This window comes from Necator americanus, chromosome III (assembly GCF_031761385.1).
Source record: "Necator americanus strain Aroian chromosome III, whole genome shotgun sequence".
Lineage (NCBI taxonomy): Eukaryota > Metazoa > Nematoda > Chromadorea > Rhabditida > Ancylostomatidae > Necator > Necator americanus.
This window is the reverse complement of record NC_087373.1, coordinates 11,942,233-11,964,880: the sequence shown is the minus strand read 5'-3', so window position 1 is coordinate 11,964,880 and position 22,648 is coordinate 11,942,233. Positions and strand designations below refer to the sequence as shown.

The 22,648-nt window shown below is 39.5% G+C and overlaps 2 protein-coding genes across 2 annotated transcripts; one reads left to right on the top strand and one right to left on the bottom strand.

The window, feature by feature from the left end:
- Positions 1-3,890: 3,890 nt before the first annotated feature.
- Positions 3,891-5,236, top strand: RB195_009328 (uncharacterized protein; the record flags this gene model as incomplete). Its single annotated transcript, XM_064189837.1, has 3 exons — positions 3,891-3,933; positions 4,915-4,927; positions 4,990-5,236. The coding sequence occupies 3 exons, from the start codon at positions 3,891-3,893 to the stop codon at positions 5,234-5,236; spliced, it is 303 nt and encodes a 100-aa protein (XP_064047420.1).
- A 1,599-nt stretch (positions 5,237-6,835) lies between these two features.
- On the bottom strand, positions 6,836-21,694 carry RB195_009327 (uncharacterized protein; the record flags this gene model as incomplete). The annotated part of the gene is made up of 40 exons (XM_064189836.1): positions 6,836-6,973; positions 7,073-7,186; positions 7,243-7,389; positions 7,558-7,674; positions 7,773-7,895; positions 8,124-8,252; positions 8,305-8,445; positions 9,020-9,179; positions 9,471-9,614; positions 9,713-9,850; positions 10,045-10,140; positions 10,205-10,350; positions 10,424-10,477; positions 10,538-10,684; positions 10,758-10,823; positions 10,889-11,033; positions 11,088-11,274; positions 11,345-11,438; positions 11,608-11,755; positions 11,833-11,948; positions 12,115-12,222; positions 12,408-12,544; positions 12,609-12,922; positions 13,266-13,402; positions 13,953-14,098; positions 14,168-14,316; positions 14,376-14,514; positions 15,144-15,267; positions 15,348-15,458; positions 15,528-15,608; positions 15,720-15,912; positions 16,421-16,520; positions 16,629-16,778; positions 16,889-16,967; positions 17,131-17,205; positions 17,266-17,418; positions 17,486-17,644; positions 19,507-19,617; positions 21,354-21,490; positions 21,670-21,694. The coding sequence occupies 40 exons, from the start codon at positions 21,692-21,694 to the stop codon at positions 6,836-6,838; spliced, it is 5,178 nt and encodes a 1,725-aa protein (XP_064047419.1).
- Between the last annotated feature and the right edge of the window lie 954 nt (positions 21,695-22,648).

The window sequence follows — 22,648 nt, the reverse complement described above, 5'->3', positions numbered from 1 at the left end:
AGCGTGTACAAGGACAATGCGTTCTAACGTACCTCGTAGGAACCAAAGCCGTTTCCCACGGCATTTTTCAGGTTAATAATTGAGAGTTTAGATATTTACGCTCATACTCATAATCTACACTCCAGACTCTATGTTATCTCACAGAGACCCCAAGATCGCCATCATACGCTGTCTTTAAGACGACAGAACGTTACAGTACGGAGAGGGCAATGCTTTGAAAAATGCAAGGTACGGTGGAATGCATCATTAATTTTATTCATATGTGTTCCAGAAATGTGAAATAGAGACGCTTTGTAAGATTTCGCGATTTCTCGATTATGAGACTGTTTCTGGGAAAACCGCAATTATACTAGAGAAATTACTGTAGTATCACAGGCAAAGAAAAATATCTTCAAAATTCAAAATTTCCACGTGTCACAGGGCGCTACGACAAGCAGTTCGTCGATAGTGGATACGGTATGGGTATAGATATATGGACCCCTAAACAGTACTGAATACTGTAATCACACAAGAGTGCGAAGCGCGCTCTGCAAAAAGCGCGCTCTGTCTACTATCTTTTAAGGAACATTTTCACGACATTTCCATCAATTTATTTTAATTTGAAACATACATTTATTATCTCAGGAGTGAGACCGTAGCCAAAAAAAAAGTTTACTTTTTCTACTCTACTATTATTTTACCTATTAAGAACAGGTAGTAATGAAAAGGTGGAACGGCGATCGTTCAGCCAAGTAGGTCGCCAGATAGATAGATGACAGTGAAATGAATTTGAGAACGAATTTTACGGAACTTTTTTAGAACGGCCCTGCAGTGCTTCTGTTCTCATTATAACTTTTCATCACCGGATGAAAGGAATAAAACAAAAACCACCAAAATATCATCAAAATATCCTGAAAGTATATGTAGTTGCGCAAATTGCTAGTTAACAGAATTGACGATGACCTTTTGCTTCTCTGTGGAAATTCCCAAATAGAAAAATGCCAACCGCCAACGTCATATGTAAAAGCGACCGTTCTTCCCGTATATGTATATTTGTACAGCTCTAATCAATAACACCTCTGTATTTGAAACGTTTGTTAGAATTAATAGAATTTTCTCTGGAAAATATGAGAGAAATGTACTGCATTGTATTATGTATTATGGATTTCCGAAAAGGAGTCGTTCAAAACATTTTGCATTGATTTTTTCGAAACCAATGATTTAATAGGTTCGGAAAACCTAACGGACGGACCTACTACCGTTCTGCTACCGTACTCTTGGAATTTCGCCCGGGTCTTTTTCTACCTCTCCATTGATTTTTCCTGAATTCAGCGGACGGACGAGTGGGAACTTTAACGAAAGATACCATCGTGCTACCGTATTCACAGGAATTCTCTCGTTCATGTCTGTTATTTTCGGCCCTTTCGACGTATTTATGTGCGAATTTCGAGTCATAGTGCTTCGTAGCGGCCACACAGACACCGACATCTACATCGGCGGACGTCTTCTGTTCTCTCACGCGGTCCGTCCGTCGTACGTACATCTATGGTTGTTTCTGTATGTATGTATGTGTGTGTGTCTTCGTATGTGTCTGTGTGTGTGTATTCAGCGAGAACGGCCGCGTTTGCCACGTGTGCTGCGGTGCCGGTGGTGGTGGTGGTGGTGCCCGTCTCTATGCTACGACGCATTGTTGAGTGTGCTGAACGCTTCCATATTATAGTTACTTAGTCGCCACCGCCACCGATGTCCTCGAACCACCTCGGCACTCACCCATTCCAAAGCTAATTGGGTCCGTCAACGTGCTGGACATCGTTTCTGAATTGTTTCAGCTTTCTGGATACATGTATTTTTGGCCTACAGATAGAATGACTTTTGGGGATCAGTCAATGTGTCAAGTCAGTGTTTTTATTCCCCATGTAATCAGTTCAACTTGCGTGATGTTCCTCTATGTTCCTCTCCACAGTTCCATGTAGGAGTCTCGTACTGCTCTGGAAGGTAAAACTGCACATATTTCTTCCTCTAGGATCTGGATACTGTAGATGATTTTGTGACCTGTGTGTACTATACATGTAGATGACATTCTCGGGCAAATTTGAGATCACGTCGCAGTGCCACTACGCAGCTCTCCTAGAAATCGTTGTTGCGCTCGAAACATAGGTAAATAATAATAATGACAAGTAGCTCGGCCAGCTTCAATCAGTTTATACAAACAATATAATTCAAAAAATATTATGAATGTGAAATGAAAATAATAATAATAATAATAATAATAATAATAATAATAATAATAATAATAATAATAATAATAATAATAATAATAAGGATATAGGAAATGATGGTGAAATAATATTACAATCAAAATAGCTGGTATTTCTTTTATTTGAATTTCGAATTTATATTTTTAATTTGATTTATTTTAATTTTTAACTTATTCATTCGAATTTTTATTTTATAAAATCAATTGGTATGCATATCTTTCATGATTACCTTCTTTTTTTCTTTGTCTTCTGTTAATGTCGCGTCTTCCGTTCCATCTAAATAAACAAGCATACAATAAATAAATATGCAAACAGCAACAATATGTTAAGTTAGAGATTGGCATCAAGAAGCGTCACTGAAATCAATTCTCAAAAAAAATAGCAGCTTTGTTTTGACCAAAACATCGAATAATTGTCTCGATATAGCAATTACATAGTTCCAGGGAATTCTGCTTGAACTTTCATCCACAAATTTTTAATGAGACTTCTTAGAACCAGTTTTTTGTAACAAATACTGCACAAGAATTTCATCAGCGCCAACTCTGCAACAATCGCATCGAATAATCCCCGAATAACTTCTCTAACGAAGAACTTCCAAAATAGCCCAAATAAAGTATTCATGTTAGAAGAAGCTTTTTCTTGCTAGAAAAGTCTCAGCAGGTCATACAAGGTGCTGTCAGGGATTATGAGGAGCTAAGTGTATGTAATTGCTTAATGTCGAATGCTTACGGGCTCGGTAGAGCAAATTTCAGTCGTTCGTGACATCTTCCGTCTCCTTTCCTTTTTTGGTATCCTCGCATAATCAGGAAAAGTGATCGAAGGCTGTCGAACACTAGCAAATCTTCGATTTTAAGAACCTAGAAATTTAACTAGCACTAAAATGGACCTTATCTCTCGAGTACATTACGCAAGAAATCTACCGTACCTCGGGGAAATTTTTAATGGAATAGCGCTTTCAAACGCCGCATTGCTATTGCAGCTGTGCTAACTGACTGAAACATTGTTCCAGAGCTTCATCCGTGGAAAATTATGTAATTTGTTCAGATCCGTCCCATGGCTCTAGGATTTTAGATGATATGAAAAAGAAGAGATTTGACATTCTTTTTACAAAAACTCAACTCATTAGTCAACAAAATAAGGGATAGGTTAGGGAATCAAAACCTCCGTAACGTAAAGGATTCGATTTTGATATTCGATACGTTTAGGGTTTTCTTGTCTCTATTTACAGAGATTTTAAGTGTTTACATTATCGTCAAGTAATACTTCATCAATGTCACTCCAACATGATCTCGCTTTAGGATTTGCAAATGTTCCTAATCATTCTAAATTCTACTGCAAATTTTAAAACTGTACTTGATAACACAAGTTGTTATATCAGATCTTCCAACTCCTTCTCCCCTCCAAAAAAAACCCACAAAAAATCCAATGGTGCTTCAGAACGTTTAATTCTTGATGAATTGAAGTGCTATAGCGGAAAACATTTGAAATGTAGATTACAGCATTGAAAAGAACAAAAAAAAAAAGGATTAAAAGTAGCTATCGTACTCAGTACAGTAAATAATAAATAAATTAGGAAATCATCAGACACTTCTGCCAGAAAAACTCTAAAAAGTGGACAGAAACCGTTTCTGAAGCATTTTTTTCCATTGAACAATGACAAAACTCACGCTACTCTGTGGCAAATGTGTTCAACTGGGTAAGCGACGTACGTCTACCGAATCGCACGACCTCTCTCTGTCTGACGGACCTCTTTCCTTTTTCTTTTCTCCAATTCTCCTCAAAAGCATCTCGTTCACTTGGTCGATTACACATTCATCATCAACACCATACTTCGGTATTTCAAGAGGAGTATGAGTGCGTGAGTATGAGTCGCGCTTGAAGCGCACGGTAGGAGGAAGCGCGTGGAGCCGGCGGTTGTGATCCACGCAGGACCCTCTCCAGCTTCACTTATCTCTGCAGTGCAAGAGTCCAAGTGAAGCAAACTATCATCATTGACCACAGCCACCTCCTCCGCACAGCTTCTGGCACAGCAACTTCGGGAACTGCAACAGGCCTTAGGTCATATTGGGCCAACTATACGACACTTTCTGGGTATATGTCAGAAAAATACAGTAGTACAACGAATGAAAAAGTACGTGGAGAAGTTAAAAATGTTGATTTTTTTAAAAGAAGAAACCTATCACTAACTTCCCAATTCTCCAGTGGTCTTTCTATCCAGGAAACCGGTCATGGAAGTTCATGGAATTTTGAATGTTCTAATAATCTAATGTATTAACTTCTATGCATGGTTAAACTTTTTGGAACTGTTTTCAGCCTATTATCTTCATGATTGTGAACTTTTACAAAGCTAGATGACAGCTTGTGATTTATAATTGAGGGGATTTTTTTTCCCTTGAGCACAATGTTTCAAGTCTATTTTCACAGTGATTCTCAAACATCTTCCGATTTCAAGGTTTCTCCTGTATTCAAATGATTTCCGATCAATAATGTATTTCTTCTCAGAACAAATGATACGATCAATTCGATTTAAACCGTTTAATCGTTTGTTGACGTTGTTTTTTTACGACCTCTTTCTTCATTTTTCTCAGATAACACATATTCTTTCAGTGCCGTCCGTTCCCTATGATGCGGCACGCGCGTCATCTTGCCTAACGTCATCCTTAGAATGGAATTCTAGCCGCTAGACGACTGTAAGTGCCACAAAACTCCAATTTTCATTCACTACCCGTTTCTGAACAGAAATTTTTTTCAGAGTTTTTATTGAGCGCCGAGTTTCCTCTAGTCATGTGTACAGACCAAGCGTAGTTGTTTATCGAACAATTGGACACACCACAACACAAACAACCACACAATTTTCCTTTTTCTCCTCAACTCCACAATCCTCCAGCACATCGTATGATGCCACAGATAAAAATTCTCTTTCAAAAACAACCAAATATGTAACCATGGTAACTTCCAGCGATGGTCTGTCCTTGACCAAACCTTTTTTGTTCTTATAAACTCTCCTTCGATACTGTTTTCCCTATAAATTTCCATATTTATTTAGTTACATTGCTCCGAGGATAGTTATATCACCATATTTTTTCTGAATATGGTCTTATTTTGAATCTCTATGTATTATTATGAGTAGTTAGCGTTGATAATTTCACAAAGCACCTGGGGCAAAAAACAAAATTTAAAATTGGCTTTCCATTCTATTTTTTTAGTGCGGAATTAAAGTCATAGGTCGGGAATTTTTGAATGGATTATGAAGTGCTAAAATTCCATATTAGTAGTATTGGAATCAGCTGGAAAAGCACCGCATTATAGTCGGGTCAAAACGAAGGAAAACTTGGTGCACTCACGTAGTGGGTGCGCTCGAAGCGGCTGCGGTTGTATCGAAGTGGGACCATCGCGAACTGCTGCGATGAGTGGTGCTAGCTGGGGTCCCACCACGATCCTAACCGCTATGCTCCACCGCGCCGCTCCGAGGGCAACTGCTTGCGCCGCTGCATAGAGTTGCCAATCGTTTCGTTTCTGGTGGCAGGGTTATATGTAGGAACATGAAACAATCATAGATGAAACTTTGGATGGTCTATCAGTGACACAAAAAACCTGTCGCCAAAGTATTGGGTCAACTGATACGAGCAGCAACAAAAAATGACCTAGTAGGTGCACTAAGAGGTTGTTTCGTTGAATTTACCGTCCACATAGCGATTGAGGCGCAGTTCTGCGACAGAGCGCAATGTGTGAAGCAGTGATTCGCCGGTGAATTTCTAGCTTTTTCTCTATCTACGTGCTACCTGTCACGTTCTTGCTTTAACTTTTCAATTTACAGCACAACTTAAACCATAACTGACCATGATTGAAATTTCCAACCAGTACCTAATCTATACCCTCAGGTGATTTGAAAAAAAAAAAACGCTCACTACTCATCTCGTCCTTAGCTGGCCTCGGAGATGTAATTTGCCATATTCTAAGATTCCCACTTTTCTCTCCTTTTTTTGTTCTTTTTTTTTACTACTATAAGCGAACAAAGCAATGCTGTGATATGTGTATATAGCAGTTCAAATGTACTCATTCTTTTTCCTGTGACTTTTCATTCCTTTCCTTGGTCAACCAAAGAAATATTTTGGAGAAATAAAGATTTAACATTTACTAAAGCATCTATTTCGCGAATAGCAATGGTATTCATAGACACTCTGGATCAACTATAGTAATTGTGGTGAGAAGAAAACATCGAGATTGTAACAACGGTCAATAGTTAAATGGAAGTCCGCCGAAAACAACAACCCTTTGACCAGAAAGAATGTAACTCGGGAGAATTGACATCACCGAGCTGAACCGAGCGAATTCGACCCATGCAATTTAGGAGACAATTCTCAACAAATGAAACAAAGAAAAGAGAAAAGAAAAACAAACAAAGGAAGAATGCATACTAGCAAACTCTTCTATTACGCATGTTTTTCATTTTACACACTAGAAAATGCCTATAGGATGAAACAGTTAAGGTAAGAACAGATATGTGGCAAGTTGTACACAAAGATTCATCGAAGTTAATGAAACAGAAACAACTACAATATCAAATAACATGTAGCAGTTCAATGCACCATTATCAATTAATTTTTGTTTTTCATGCCGAAAGCAGAGCAGAATTTCGAATAGTACTCGCTGTAAATTTCACGTAACAGCTCTGCAACAGGATCCTGTTGCCTCGCCACGGTCTCTAGACCCTCGGCTAGTCGTTGTAAGACAGCCTTAAAGTAATAAGGTATTGTAGTCAGTTGTAAAAAAAATATGCCGAAAATTTTGGTAACTTTCAAAACAACCTCAAGAAATAAACTGCAACTACTTACAATAAAATCATGTAGGAGATACCACATGAGGCTGACACGAATGCGATTTACTGTCAACAATTTTTGCCGAGACTCGTGTACATAAAAAGCTACGGCAAATGCGTTGTACCAGATCTACAACAAGAAATGAAAAAATTTCAATGAACCAAACATATAACATTGATGTTCACCTTTCTTCCACGATGATCTCTTTGATCAAAATTAATTACAGGCATAAAGGATGAGTCGTGTGAGTACCCTTCAAAAACAGGCGGCACAAGATCCTCATTCAAGAACAAATCTTTCTGTTCTTGACGACTAACCGCGAATTCAGGAGCCTGAATATTTATACTCAGAAAACTAATTCAAGCAAATTAGCAGAAAAGAAAAAAATTAACAAAAGAAGTTGCACGCATCCATAATGTTGTTAAGTACTTTTGGCACTATATTAGATCTTGATAATAAATACAGCAATTTTGAAGAGTTAAAATAATTCTCGAACTTACGATAAGACTGCGGTCGCCCGACGATGCAGCCATGAACTTCTGGTAGAGACCAACAGCTATATTGTTGTATTCGACCAAAAGATTCTGCATCTCGTTAGGCAATCCAGTAAGGAAAATCTAGACAATCTTCTATGACTTTGTGTTTTGATGTTAAAAGAACATAGATTAAGAAAGGAGATTGAAAAGATCTAGTATTTCTGAACAAGAATCCTTACCAAGTTACGTGATTCGGCTGGATAACTATTTTTGTCGTCCAACTGGAACCAGTGAGGTAAACGCTCTCTGGTAAATAGATTGGCCAGAATATTAATCATCTTGAGTTTCGCTTTGGCTTTATCCTGAGATTGAAAATCAGATAAAATGATCTTTTGAAGTTATTGGAAGGAATTATTCAGAGTATATCGAGTTTGCCTTCTGTCAGTGACATTTACAAATATACAAACGAAAGTATTCATGCGTCGAAGTAAGAGTACGTCATTTGTAACTGTTCTCGAAGTCGTTAGCTGTTTTCCTGACCTTCGGATAATTATACGTACACAGTAAACAACAACATAAAGTGTACTTACGGGAGTCTGTCTGATCATTAGATGGAATGCACCTCTCTGCAGGAGATGGATGAATACAAGATTTCCTGGTTCTCCTGTACTCACTTCTGCTAACGAAGCAGCTAATCCAGCTAAATTTTTCCCGCAGCACTAAAAAAGAATAAAATCTGCGATATCGTATAGATGACTGAAGGAATCATACATTATCGCTAAGCAACTGTAAATGCCTGAGCAACTGGATCGAATACGCTGTATACATGCGTAGTTGCTTTTGTAGCGTTCCATTTTGCGCTTCATGTCGGGTGAATAGAGAGAAGGAATGTTGTAGCAAAGAAAGCACGCTCTAAAAAATGTTAGTATAAGAATAGAAATGAAGATCAACATTTACACATTGCTAAGTCTGCAAAAAAAGTCCAAAATTTCCTAAAGTAATGAACATCGATATGGTAGATGACTTTGTTGATCTGACACAATGAAAAAAGAGATCGAACAAAACAATAGCAATGCAACGTTAAGAAGAAAGATTTTAAGATTTTGCTCGAAATAAGATTTTGTTTCTGTCAGAATCACAGGTGAAGAGCTCAAAGCAGACATTTTCGGAAGATCCGTCGATGTCATTATGTAGGTTAATTACAAAGAAAAGAAGAACGAAAAAATATAGAAAAATCAAAGCCGATTTTATGCATTGCATCTTAAATGTTGTAATAGTGAAGGAAAGGGAATGGTTCTTGTACGAAAAAGATTGGAGTCAACGAAAAAAAGGCATATACACTGACACTAACTACTTTTGAGCTTCCATTCAGGTAAAATTATGTGAGACAGTGTTTTCAAAAACTGCTTGCAGACACACTTGTGTGTTTTCAAAAACTGCTTGCAGACATACTTGTAAATTATATACTCAAAAGAACCGTACAGACCTTCGCCCTCTGAGGGAATGTTGAAATTGGTCCCGAACGATCCTCAGTCATTACATCCTTGGAGTGTACATAAGAAAGCGTTCTAAGGATGAATGAAGTGGTAAACGGAGGATTTCCTTGTAAAGTTGACAGCGAAGCCGTCAACAATCGACGCATCTTGCTGAAAAAAAATCAGGACTTTACATCGAAAACAGCAGTTAATACATCGAAAACAGCAGTTAACACTTCTTTTTTACAAACATTTTGCTTAAAATCTCACGAAAATCTCATCTGCACTATAGGACACCTAAAACCAGTATCTTCTCGAGCATGGTTTATTAAAAATGAAAAGCTGACGTAACACCCTGAGAAAACCAAAGGTATAGGATGAACCTCCAATCTGGAAGATTTTAACGAAAAGTCCCAAAGAAGTGAAACCAAGCAGAACAGAAGCCTACAGAAATATTCTCACCTAGTAGGAACACTCATGAAGCATACAGTTCCTGAATGATCGAAACCTCGACGTCCTGCACGACCACTCATTTGACGGAACAGAAGAGGGGTGAGGAATGGTGTATCAACACCAAACAATACAGTCTTACAAGGCATGTTCACACTAAAAAAGTAGGAATTGAAATTGAGATAATGTGTTCATTTTCTTATCTACAAAAAAGTCAATTAATTATATTTCAAAAGGTTATTTTCAGATCATACCCAAGAGCTAGAGTTGACGTTGTGAAAATGATTGCTAGATGTCCACTTCTGTAAAGAACTTCAACGGCACCTTTCTCAGCGTTATTCAGGGCACCGTGATGATAGCCGATTCCACGCTCGAATAAACGCAAAAGTGTTCTGAACAATAAGAACTTAAATGAAAGCTGCGATATACTAACAAAGACAGGAAGATCTTTTAAATAAAATATGTTCCATTTCGATTCATTTCTTCGTAAATATTGGATAAAAGCCAATTCCTACTTGGTTTAAACCAAGAAATGCTCGAAAAGTTGTGCTACACAAATTAACAATGAATTGCACATCTATCTCACCTCGTACTTTCTCGTCCTTTTGATCCTTTCTTCATCCTTTCAATCATTTTGTCATACACATCCTGATCACCTCCTCCTCGTCCACGAAGACGGAACCTGAGTTAGAAAATGAGTAAATAGCATGTATGTTTAAATAAATGAACACAGTGAAAATATGCACTTTGAAAGGACTTGTTTCAATTTTGCACGTTGAGCTGCAAACGGGTCAACCTCTTCGGTTTCCTTCGGTTCATCTTCCTCCTCATTCTTTTCCCCTTTCTTCTTGTCGGCCATGTCACGCTTCCTCTTGGCTAGTTTGGAATATTTCTAAAAATTTGAACGCTGATTGGCTGCTCTGGTATTTGGTATGACTACGTTGTGCTAGCAGAAAAAGACTTGCATCTTCATCCTTGATGGCATATTTCGTCTTGAACTCATTGCTGTTCATAAACTCCTACAAAGAAAAAGAATACACCTCGAAGGAACTCGGAAAACGTAACACAAAATTCCTTACCGTTTCTCTTTCCTCGAGTTCTTCACAAAGTCGAAGAGCAAGCGATTCACATACATTTCTATCATCATTAAAGCACATGGCCGGAAGCATATTCTTCTCATTCAGCTCATCAACTAACCGAACGATGTTGTCCAATGCTAGCTTCTCCTAAAAAGATACGTGGAGCACAAAGAGAACGGATCCCAATTACCTTAAATGCTGAAAAAAAAATCAGCAGCACCTTGTTGAATGGGACTGCTCGATGTTGTAATTGTTCACTAATAGGTTTTGCAAGTATGTCAACAACCTGAAAATAACTTCCAGTAACAAACAATAGGGGTTACAACTAAAGGATGTGACATGCAAACAAACCCTTCTCATCTTCTCTTCATCTTCAGCTAACCACAGTAGTAAACGCTGTTTTAAGCCATTCTCAAGTTTTCGCAACCCAGCACGTGACAGCCAAAAAGGTTCACCAGCCTTGTAGCCGTAATAGTGACAGGGTTCAAACTCGGTCCTATAATTAGAACTTTAGGAGATCATCAACCCAGCATGTGCAACATAAACATACTTCGTCTTCTCATCCACAGCAGCCATGGTAGTATAAAGTTGTAAAATTTGACGCGCAGTGAGTTGTTGATCGTCTGGGATTCCAAACATTCTGATTTTCTCCGGCATAAACACTCCATATGGCATAAACGGTTCAATTATGTCCCCTTCGATGGAATCAGAGGAAGACGATGAAGAGTCACCAAAGTCTGAAATATCCGCTGCTGTTAATGTGCTGCCTAATTATAGCAGAATTTTAGAAAGAAGAAATTTGAGAACCGTTGATAATAGCTTCAATGGGCTGTGGTTTTGGTACACGCATGATCGACAGCTCAAGCTCAGAGTATCGCTCATTGTGTACAATGAGATCGACCTAAACAGTTGAACATCATAATATCGCTCGAGACTTGTATCAATTCCTATGACGAAGATATCTAACTGCAGTTCTGAGATACACGTCCAAAATCTACCGATATTTAAAAATTATTCTATTTGGAACATTCCTAGTAGAGAATTTTAGAAGACGAGAATAGAACTCCTACCTTACGCTTTCGATCAGTTTTGCTCTGCTCGGCATTGTCTAGCCATGCATGCAACTTTGCTGCGTTGCCAATTGTAGCCGATAGCGCAAGGAAAGGACACTGGATCAGAAGCAACAAGTGCTCCCAAATATGAGCTTCGGGAGAAGCACTAAAACATACGATTATAAAACAAAAAAAAATCTGTTCTTGTTGAAAACTTCGCTTCAGAACGAATTTGCCGCTCACCCAATTGAATGCACTTCGTCAAACACTACATATTTGATGTGTGATACAAACTCCTGCACTTTCGGGTTAGTGGACAGCATGAGTGCTTCGAGTGATTCTGGTACTGTTACTAAAACCTGCAAATTGTCTTCTTTTTAAAAGTGAAAAAAGAATTACATTTTCGTAAACATTTATGCCTTTAGCACTCATGCGAACTAAACAATCAATTTTTCATTGGCATTAACTCAGACCTAGACGGCCAACAGTTTGACAAAACCTCTCATCTGTCAAAGTAGCACAAACCTGGCAAGCAAGTGGATTGAGAGCATGTTCCGGATTCAGCGTTCCGAACAAAGATTTTCCTCTTGTCATTGACTTATTTCGGAATCGAGCGTACACTGATCCACAGACCTAAAATATAGAGGTAATAAAATGAGCGGATAATACCGGATAGACATGTTTTATTGCTTCCGTTGTCCATTCGAAATGAAAGTAGCTAGTTTGTTAACATTTCTTCTAGTGACTGACAAAACCCTTATTACTCTTATAAACCTGTTTGTCTTTTCATTTTACGATATTTCGAACTGACATCACACCTGATTGATCAGAGCTTTTGAAGGCGATACGTATACCACAACATCGTCGTCACTTTGACGTAGCACTTTTTCAATGCAGTAGTATGAAACAAAAGTTTTACCAGCTGAGGTTGGTGCAACAATAATAGCAGAATTGCCTAAAAACTAGATAGTTTGTTATGTTATGAATAAAAGGGTTAAAACATGAGTAGCTAGACTTACCGCGATCCACAGAGTCAAGCATTTTCCTCTGCCATGCATCTGGTGCAAAACCGGTAACACGGTCATCCTTCCTAGGATCCGACTGAATATCTATTAACTCTCCACCGTATTCCAGTTGGTAGTAAATCATATTCATTCCCAAATCTAGCCGTTTCATCTTCGCTTCAGCGGACGCCTTCATACCATCTGGCACTTCGAAGCCTAGAGTCGCCCACAGATCCACCACTTGTTCTCTTTGTTTTGAGTCTAGATGCTGCCAGTGAGTGACGAGACAATCCTTCAATTTGCCCACAAGGGTGACTGCTTGTACTCGTCTGGAAAACGTGGTAACAGTAAAAAACGAGGAATGCGACGCTTGTTCGGAACGCTTTGACTATCGCATAAGAAATTGCTTATACTTATGAAGTTGACTAAAACGTCCAGCTCCTTTCTCGGCAATAAGTTTCTGAGACTTCAAAACATTTCTGATGATCTGGTTAGCAACTCGTTTTTATTTGCTTTCCTGTTCACATCACTACTTTTCAATATTACGCTTAATCATGAGTTTTTTTTTTGAAGATCAAAACATACCACTTCTAATCAACACATTTTCTTAAGTAGATATTCTAAGCAGCGAACATCATAATGGTACATACGAAAGTAAAGAAACCAACTAACCTGGCTTCTAGATTTTCTGGTCCAGTAAGGCGTCCCAGCAAATCTCGCCCTTCTCTAATCAAAATTTCGAATGCACACAATGCTCTAGACTCCGGTAACTCTAGAGAGCCATAAGAACGCTCGAGGAATTGTATCGCCTAAAAGCGAAGGCTTAGTTCGAAATCAGAACATTTCATGATTGAGTATCGGAACTATAACTATGCCCCTAAGTAAGCAAGACAATAAGATAACTGCGTCCGCATAACTTCAACAGCGAACATATTTCTTTCTCAACCTCAAGAACTGGTAAACGAGACTAATAACCAAGATAGCCGTTTAGTTTAAAGGCACTACCCCACGAATCTGAGGTGGCGCAGGTTTCAGGTGGGTTATGCCTATACGGGGTCGTAGATTATGGGGAGAAGGGCGATTCCGTCCATTTCTTTTTAATTATCGAAAGATGTGTAAGGCTGGCGCGCTTCAATCGAACTCGCTGTAGAAAATAGTGCACCAGAACGCCAGAAGCCGTATCTTCCGAGGCGTTTTTTACGGCAATTAAGAAGAAACGGACAGAGTCACCCTCCTTCCCATAATCTACGACCCCGGCATGATCCACCTGAAGCCCGCACCACCTCAAATTCGTGGGATGATACTTTTAAACAATCCTAATATATTAGCACCAAATATAAAAGACAAACAATTGCTCACATTTCTCCCCTGTTGCATTGCAAACTTGATTTTATTCTTTTCGCCTTCAATGAGTTTAACGTCCTTAGCCTTCTTATTTGCCTCGAGAATCAAGTCCTTTTTGGACTTTGGAGGTTCCTTTCCGCCTTTCTTTCCGCCACCGCCACCTAAAGAACGAGTGCGACATTCGAACCCAACTGATTTGTAAGGAGTTCACTTGAACCACCAATAATTACCTTTTTGTCCGGACCATGCTTTACCACCTTTCTTTGTCGTATTGTCAGTTTTGGCATCTTCCGCTAGTGCATGTCCTTTTGGAACTCGGGAGAAATCCACAAGCAGATTTGTTCCTCGCCCTTCCAATGAATTAGCAAACATTTCGTACCTAGATGACAAAGAAAAAACAATTGCACAGACACACAAAAAGTCTAAGCGATAACGTACCATCTGCTCATTTGTTGTCTCGATTTATTTGCTCTCTTCTTTTGCCATTCATCAGTGATAACTTCAGCTTTCTTTGTGAAGTCCTCTTCGATTGGTCTCAGTTTCCAAGCCATCTTCTCTTGCAAGATTGCAACATAATCTGCATATAAAACAGTAATATTTGGACTTATAAAACAAAAACATGTCCTGTTACACGTTACAATCGCATCATCAGTAAAGCAGATCAGTAGCAAATACGATCGGAAAACTCGAATCTCATAACGTAAGAAGAATTAGTGGCATCGACAAACTTCCGCTGAAACGGAAGTGAATATTTGGTTCCCTCAAGCATCTACGATTCTCAAGAATTCTTACTTTAGAATTGACATTTGAGAAAAATTTCCTATTCACTCGAAATATGACGCTTCGGTTCCATTTTTACCTCCGATTTTTTTCTTTGTCAAAAAAAAAATCGTGGAATGGCGAATGAAATACTATGGGGATGACATTTCTATTGCATGGGATCAAAGACCAATTGTAAATGTGTTGTACAAACAGAGTTTGTATAAACGTGCATTCCTAATGAAAAATGGTTTCAATTTTGAAATGACTTAATATTTAAGAAGAAAAAAAAGGAGAAAAGACAAAATAGACAAAAGATCAAACAACCAGATGTACATACGACACGACAAGTTTTTACACGAAATAAGCGAGTTCACTTATTACAACAGAACTATGAAAAACAACAAAGAACAAATGAACCACAGTTTGCAATAACCTTAACGTTACCTTTTTGCTGCTCATCCTCTACAATATTATCTGAATGAGCAGTTTTCAATTCAGGAATGTATTTGTCCACCAGTGGTGACTTTGCACTGTAAAGAATCGGAAGCGATGCTAATGGATTTGGTTCCTGGAATGCGGTAAAGTGAAGAATTCTAAAGTCAATGAAGAATAAGATTAAGAAAAGACTCTTTAGAAATAAGAAGCAACCTCTGGTGATGGATCAAACAACTTTTCAGAAGTGTCAGTAGGAATAGGTTTAGTGAGAGATGCGGCAGTATGTAATCGAGCAAAATCTTCTTGAATACGATATGGTAAAACCTGAATAGTAGCAATCATAAATACTGTTTGTTGTGAAAGAGAATTAATGAAGATGCGATGAAAACTTACTGGATCATTGGCGCAAATGGCATCAAAACAACCGATGACCATGCGACCATCCCAAAATTCGGAGAAGGTAAACTTTACTGTCTGTAAACGATGAGACTTACTTCAAGACAAACAAAACAGATTTTTTTATTCGAAGTTTGGAAATAACACTATGCGGAACTATGTGATAGATTACTATAGCAATGGGCCCACCGCAAAGTTTAATTTCTCCAGGTACGAAGTAGCTGTTGTCAAAAGCAATCGTCTATCTTTTATTACATCTAATCCACGCTTAGCTCCTTCTTTTTCCGGGAGATAAACGCGTGATGAGCCACGTTTGTTGGTGATGAGATTAGACAACAGCACGGCACAACAGAGCGATTCGAAATGTTCGGAAACCGAGCCACTGTAATGACAGTAGAATACGTGTGATATCCTCAACGGCACCGTTCGCAGAAATTTTCGAACAGAATCCCCCTTTCTTATTGAGGACTCTGAAATTAGTTTCCAGGCAGCGAAAATATGGAGCACCCCTTGCAAATTCAGGAAGTTATAGTTTGTGTGCTGAGGCAACTCTGACATTTGTGTGAGTGATGAAGCGAAACCGCATAAAGTAGATTTCACGGACGGAGCGAAAGCGCGCAGGGTGGATTTCACGGATCATATAGGTGTAAAGAGTTGCTTCGTGGTGTGAACGGAACCCATATGTGCTACAGATGCTTTTGTTTCCTGGATTTGTAAGGAATGTCTCGCATTATCGCTGCAAACGCAGAAAAATATCTTCAGAGAACCACCTACTAGCGAAAACGACGCAATAAATTCGTGAATTTCCACCAAATCTTCATTAACGAGAAAACAAGCAATGCATACATATAAAGGCAAAAAAAAAATAGCAACGAAGCATAGGAAGTTACCTTTTCTTCGCATTAATAATTATTTGAGCCCAAAGCTCTCCAACAGATTTAATGGAGGAAGCATCTTGAGTTGGTGACGTACTCATTTTCAGTAATAAACCTGCAACAATCTAGTAGTGCAATTATAGGAAAGATTGACTACTGACATCGTTTCTTCAAAGCCAAGCCGTTCAAGAAATAATTTCCTTAGCATATCAAAATAACTCACTGTTGCATTCCCAATGAGCTGCTGCAAAGCTATCCCAGTTATATTTGATGCAGAGACGTGGATTGATGTAGTATGCAAAGACGGACGAAAAATTCACAACAACCGATGTTAGTAGTACAACCGGGACAGCTTGTGACAAGGCGTCCAGCACTACAATAGTTTATGTAAGAAGGAAAGCCTATCAATGGGAACATTTTCATAAGGAACTGATTGGAAAACTAAATTGATGGGGAATTGAGCGACAGAAGATAGTTCAATACCTATAGTTTCTAACTGAGGAGTGATATCCAAGTCTTCCTGTGCACATGCCTCTCTGGTAACATTATCAGTGGAGATCATCTTCAAAAAAAAGTAATTCTACAAACTTACCATGGAACCATATGAAACATATACTACATATGACACAACCTCGGTTTGAAGTAAAAAAAAATAGTGTGAAGGTTTGAAGAAAAGGAATCAGCTAGGAAGGAAATGAAGAAAAGACACAGTATTGAACTCGTACCAGAAATGATGGAGTAAGGTCATGTAGGAGGCGTCCCCAGTTAGGGTCGATTGGGCTAGTGAAGTAGATCAAATCCTTAAATCAAGAAGAATGTGCAAGGCATTTTTAGATAACAAAAAAGTGTTCTAAAAGTACCTTAGCAAAGGGACCAGTAGACACATGAGCAATAGCAGTCGCACGGGCGAAACCGAGCGTGGTATCACGAGCGAATATCGATGCAAAATCGGTGAATACCACCAGTTTAAATTTTCCTCCAAAATTTACAAACTGTTGAAGAAATCTATCAATCTGAATGAATGCTTCTAACAGAAAAGTCTAAAAGCAAGAACTTTTATTTCTTATCCTGTGCGCCTACCTGTTTAGTAAGAACAATCGACTGTCCCGCAAGTGTCCAGTCGTGATACGAATGTGCAAGACATTCAACAATTAGACTGTCTAGCGAAATAACGAAAATTTCTACGTCAGCAAACTCGGAAATAATGTTTCGATACACGCACTCAAACTGCGCTATCATCTGAAATGTATAAAATTAGCTTCTGGTAGCTTCGATAGTGTTATTACAAACCCGTTTTTTTATACAATGTGTACAAAACGTGGAAGAGGAAGCTTCAGAGAAGAAAAATCTAGATTGTGTACTGTTTCCTTTGTCCTTATCGTTCTGTGTAGCTTGTAAGAAACAGATTTCAGCGCTAGCTCCACTACATTGAACATAACTACTAATCAGGTGCAGCAAACGGATTCTGATTGATTTAATAAGATAAGCAGTAATTTCAGTGACTGCAGTAACAGAGCCAACAAAGTAAGTCTTCTATAAAATACCAAGAATTTGTGAGACATTCGTTTTCTAGCAAAAAAACATCCTCAGCGACAATTTGTCCACATTTAGATTTCATCGAAAATTCTTCTGAAGTTCATATTTCTTGCGATAGTCCACGAGTTTAATTATTCCTGTTTCATTTCAGAGCAAAAAAAAAATCAACCGAGATCATGACTAGAATATGTTACGCATTTATGGTAGCACTTCACTTTTGGCTAATCTTAACCACGAAACGTTTTTACTTCATGTACTGTTTGTATCATAGATTCGATAGTCGAAGTCGGCACTCTGACCCCTTTAACTTTTGGACGGTTGCCGAAGGGACCCCTTCACTTTTGGACGGTTGCCTAAGGGCTCCTCATCACTAGAGCTGCACCTCATGAGCTAGACCCCATCACTTGAGGAGGATCCGGCTCCTCCCTATCGCAGCCATGGTTTCTGCATCATACGGCAGCTTGTCAGGGTTACCTAACTAACTAATCACTCATTAAATGGAAAGCGAATTACTTGAAATTTTGACCGAATAACTTTGTTACACCTAACACAGATAAAACGATACTTCTAACAACAAGCAGTGCTATCATGTCTATAAAATTAAAATCTGCAGAATTGTTTAATCTATACCCTAAATTCACTATCTTACGAACCCGCCACTCAACAATCACATTATTTCAATTGAAGTTATAGCACATGACCAGAAAAACGGTACGCGCACGGTTTTGAAAGAGCTATTCGAAGAAACAAAACTCTGTTTTACTCCAACATTCCAACGAATTTCTTTGCTACCAAAAGTTGAGAAAAAGCAAATTGAAATATTGATGAGTTTGTACAATCTACACGCATTCCACTGGGAGTGCTGGATTTAATGGGTAGTTCTCGTCCGAGTCTCTTCTCTTGCCAAAACAACGCACCTTTCTGCACGCGCCACATCTTCCGAGCCGTTTTTTACGGCAATTAGGAAGAAATGGACGGAATCACCCCCTCTCCATAGTCTACTATCCCGTATACGAATACTCCACCTGAAATCCGTACCACCTCAGATTCGTGGAGTGATGCCTCTAAAGACAGCATACCACGAATCTGGGGTAGAGTATCCGTATACGGGGTCGTAGATTATGGAGACAAGGGTGGTTCCGCTCATCACTCCCTGAATCCTGAATCACTGCAAGCAGCGGGCCCCTGAATGCTGTTTTTTTTTACGACGCCTTCTATTGCAGCGCGCCACCCTTGCACGCGTAGCGTCCTTTAATACCTATCGAGGCAGTTCGAATTGATTTTCGACGAATCGCAGAGCTTAGGCGGCGTAAGAGGTGGAGCGTTACAATAGATGGCGCCGTACAAAACATCATTCTGGAGGCGGAAGTGTGCAGTGAGGTAGGGAGAAATGAGCGGAACCACCCCCGTCTCCATAATCAACTATCCCGTAGACGGATACTTCACCTGAAATCCGCACCACCTCAGATTCGTGGTATGCTGCCTTTAAACAAAAAAGGCATGTGCTGTGGAACTATTTAATCATCTGCGATTTCTAAAGAACAAAGATAACAACAGATGCTTACCTTCTTCATGCTAGTGGTTGTATCAAAGTCGAGCGCAAGGACCTCATCGGCAGCCTCCAAGGACTCCTCCGATGCAGCACTACCAACTGATGCGCTATCGTCATCTGAGGACTGAAATCACGGGAAATGTTACATGAAAGAATAGCTGCGCATTGCAAAAGTGTTCTGGACCGTTGGAAACTACGTCCTTCTACGACCACAATCCGGAGACAAAATTCAGCAATAAAAATCCTGATTTTGGTTCTCCTGAAGAGATACTCTCTGTTATAGCAAAATTTCGATACATCGCTAATTTTGAAATTTTGTTCACCGTGAGGTGCCAGACCGAAAGTGGAGAAGAGAAAATGAAAAAAAAAGTACAAATAGAAGTATTAAATGCCAAACGAACACTAGAGAACAAGCGTAACGCAGAGAAGAAACCTATACCGCGACTTAAGCGAGGAATTTATTTATCTATCTTTATAACTTCCACAACAACATCCATAATTTGTGTGAATGGTAGAATCCTGTCCCCTGCTGTGTGCCGATTTGCTTTGGTCACCATCTTATATACTCCTAGTCATAGGCAATGTACAGCAAGATCAAAACGACATAAAGCGCGGTGCAGTTGCGTAAATGGCTGCGTTAAAAGCGGCGCGGTGGAGGACCCTTGCTAGCATCATACATCGCTGCAGTTCGCGATGGCCCCACGCCCTGTTCAACCCCCATGTCCACGCCGTCGCTTCGAGCGCAGCAGCGTAAGCAACTGCAATGTGTTTCATGTGGTTTGACCCGACTATATGTGATTAATATATGAGAGATTTGGACATGTGACGAAATACAATGAACCGCATATGCATCCCGTCCCATTGAAGAGCTACCCAAGGGGTCGTCCTAGTCATAAAGGATAGAGGATAAAGTGTCTGGCGTTAATCAATCCGCTTGGGATGTGCCACCACGTTCACTTCAATTCAGAATCGTTTGAGGTTCATGAACGTGTAACTGGCCTATACCATGACTTGCGGTGGCTAGCCGAAGTGTCAAGTCAGTGTTTTTTTTATCCTCCCAGATAAGTCTGGTACCAATTTATCGACCCCTGAGGGATGAAGGGCTTGGTGAACACTAGGGCGGATTCGAACTTTCGATCGATCGTGCAGGAAGCGGAACCTCTAACCGCTATACTACACCCGCCCCCTCCTACTCATACACTTTACCAAAGTAGCGCTGCAAATACCCACAACTAGTTTGTGCACTGACGGGAGCATGTGGTGTCAGCCATGTGTCTACAACCATAAAAACCTCGTGAAACATCATCCAGGATCTGCTTGCTTCTCTTATTTGTTTCAATGAGCCATCGGACCTTCTTTAAACAGCAGCAAGAGGATCTGCGAGTTGTTGCTACAGAAGACCAAACTCTTATCTCGAGTTGTGACTTCTTTCAGAGAGAGCTACTAATCCAGAAGCAGCAGCAAAAGTTTACAAATGGTAACGTGAACAGATATCTCTTCAATACGAATTCTCAACTCGCGTATCCTATCGAAGAAAGAGGGGCTGGCGGGGAGGGACACCCAACCGCGCTCCTATTTCTGGAAGTGAATAACTAAGTCAGCTTGGCCCCTTAATCAAAAACATTAGTCTTAGAGGATCTATGACATATAGACTAAAGCTTCTTACAGAAAAAAGGAAGATAGAGCTTCCAGAAATAAGAGTCCCCTCCCTGACTACATTTTACCCAGTGTACTCTAGTAAATAAAATCAAAAAAAAGATACGCAAGATATATGTTCTAAGTTAATATCTTCACATAGAAATAACTGAGAAGTTTATAACGAAAAGAGTGCTAAACCACATGAAAACCTAGAAGACTTACAGTATCAGTGTCCTTTGTAGATCCCGCCACAGAGCTTTCGAGAATAGCAGCCTTCTCAAGACTTTTGGCAATAGATGGCTGACGTGCTCGAGGAAGGATAAGCGGTTTCTCGACGACGACGACATCAGCATCGCTATCTAAAAGTGAATACTTCACCATAAAGTGTATATTAAATAAACCGTAATTACATATATTGTATATTACAGTGTACATTACATACAACACTTCTTTCAGGGAGTTGTAAGGAAAAGCAAAAGCCAATGGGGCCGAAATCCTACCAAGTTAATCTGGAGCCACTTTAGAAAGGTAAACTCACCACTGTCATCCCAGTTCCCTGACATATCCTAAATGTTTTGCCCGTATTGAGATGATGAATACACAATCTAAATCAAAGAACCTTCGACCAAAAATTGTGTACAAAACACCAGAGTCGTTCAGGACGCATATATCCAGGACAACAAATCCACATGATGTGTAAATACTGTGACTCGGCAAATAAAAGAGAAGAAGAATCGAAATTCGGCGCATTGAAGTAGAGGCGGGAAACTCGTCCGGCTGTCATCATTTCTACGTGAGATCTCGCACAACTAACAAAAATCCAATATGTAGGGTATCAAACTTGGTTCCATATCCGCTTTGGTTGATGTGTGATTCCCACTTGGGTGGGGTTCGTGAGACCACCCGCTCGGTTCAGTTCCCAACTAAACATTTAAAAGTTAGTTAGCAATTGGATTTCATCGATTCTCTGTGGAGCGAAATATTACCTTAGAGCACCAATGGACGGAACCTCCGAACAACTTTGAGGATAATTTACTGTTCCTCTATCGTTTGGTCAGAAGAATTGGATGACACAAATTATGACGACAAGGACATCTAGATGGATCCATTGATAGCTTCATAACTGTTTTGGAAGCACCTCTCTGAACAGTAGAACGAGATTCAACGATGCATGGGAGACCTTGTGAATTTTATTCGGACCCAACATAGGAGTTCTTGTGTCAAATTAAGAGCACTTGTATCCAATATTACGTTGTTGTTAATTGTGAATAACAATTGAACACATTTCTTATGTGTGATTTGTGTTTCTACCCATTTCTGAACGCGCACTCAATATAATTTCTTAAATAGGAGGTTTAGGACGATTGTAGCAAAGGCGGTAAACGGTCCGACAGTGATTGGATGATCGATGGATGGTACGAAATGCCCCCAGTGCCAACTAAGCCTTTCATTCTTCCGGGGTCGATAAATTGCTACCATACTTGTCTGGGAGGATAAAAGCACTAACTTGATGCATC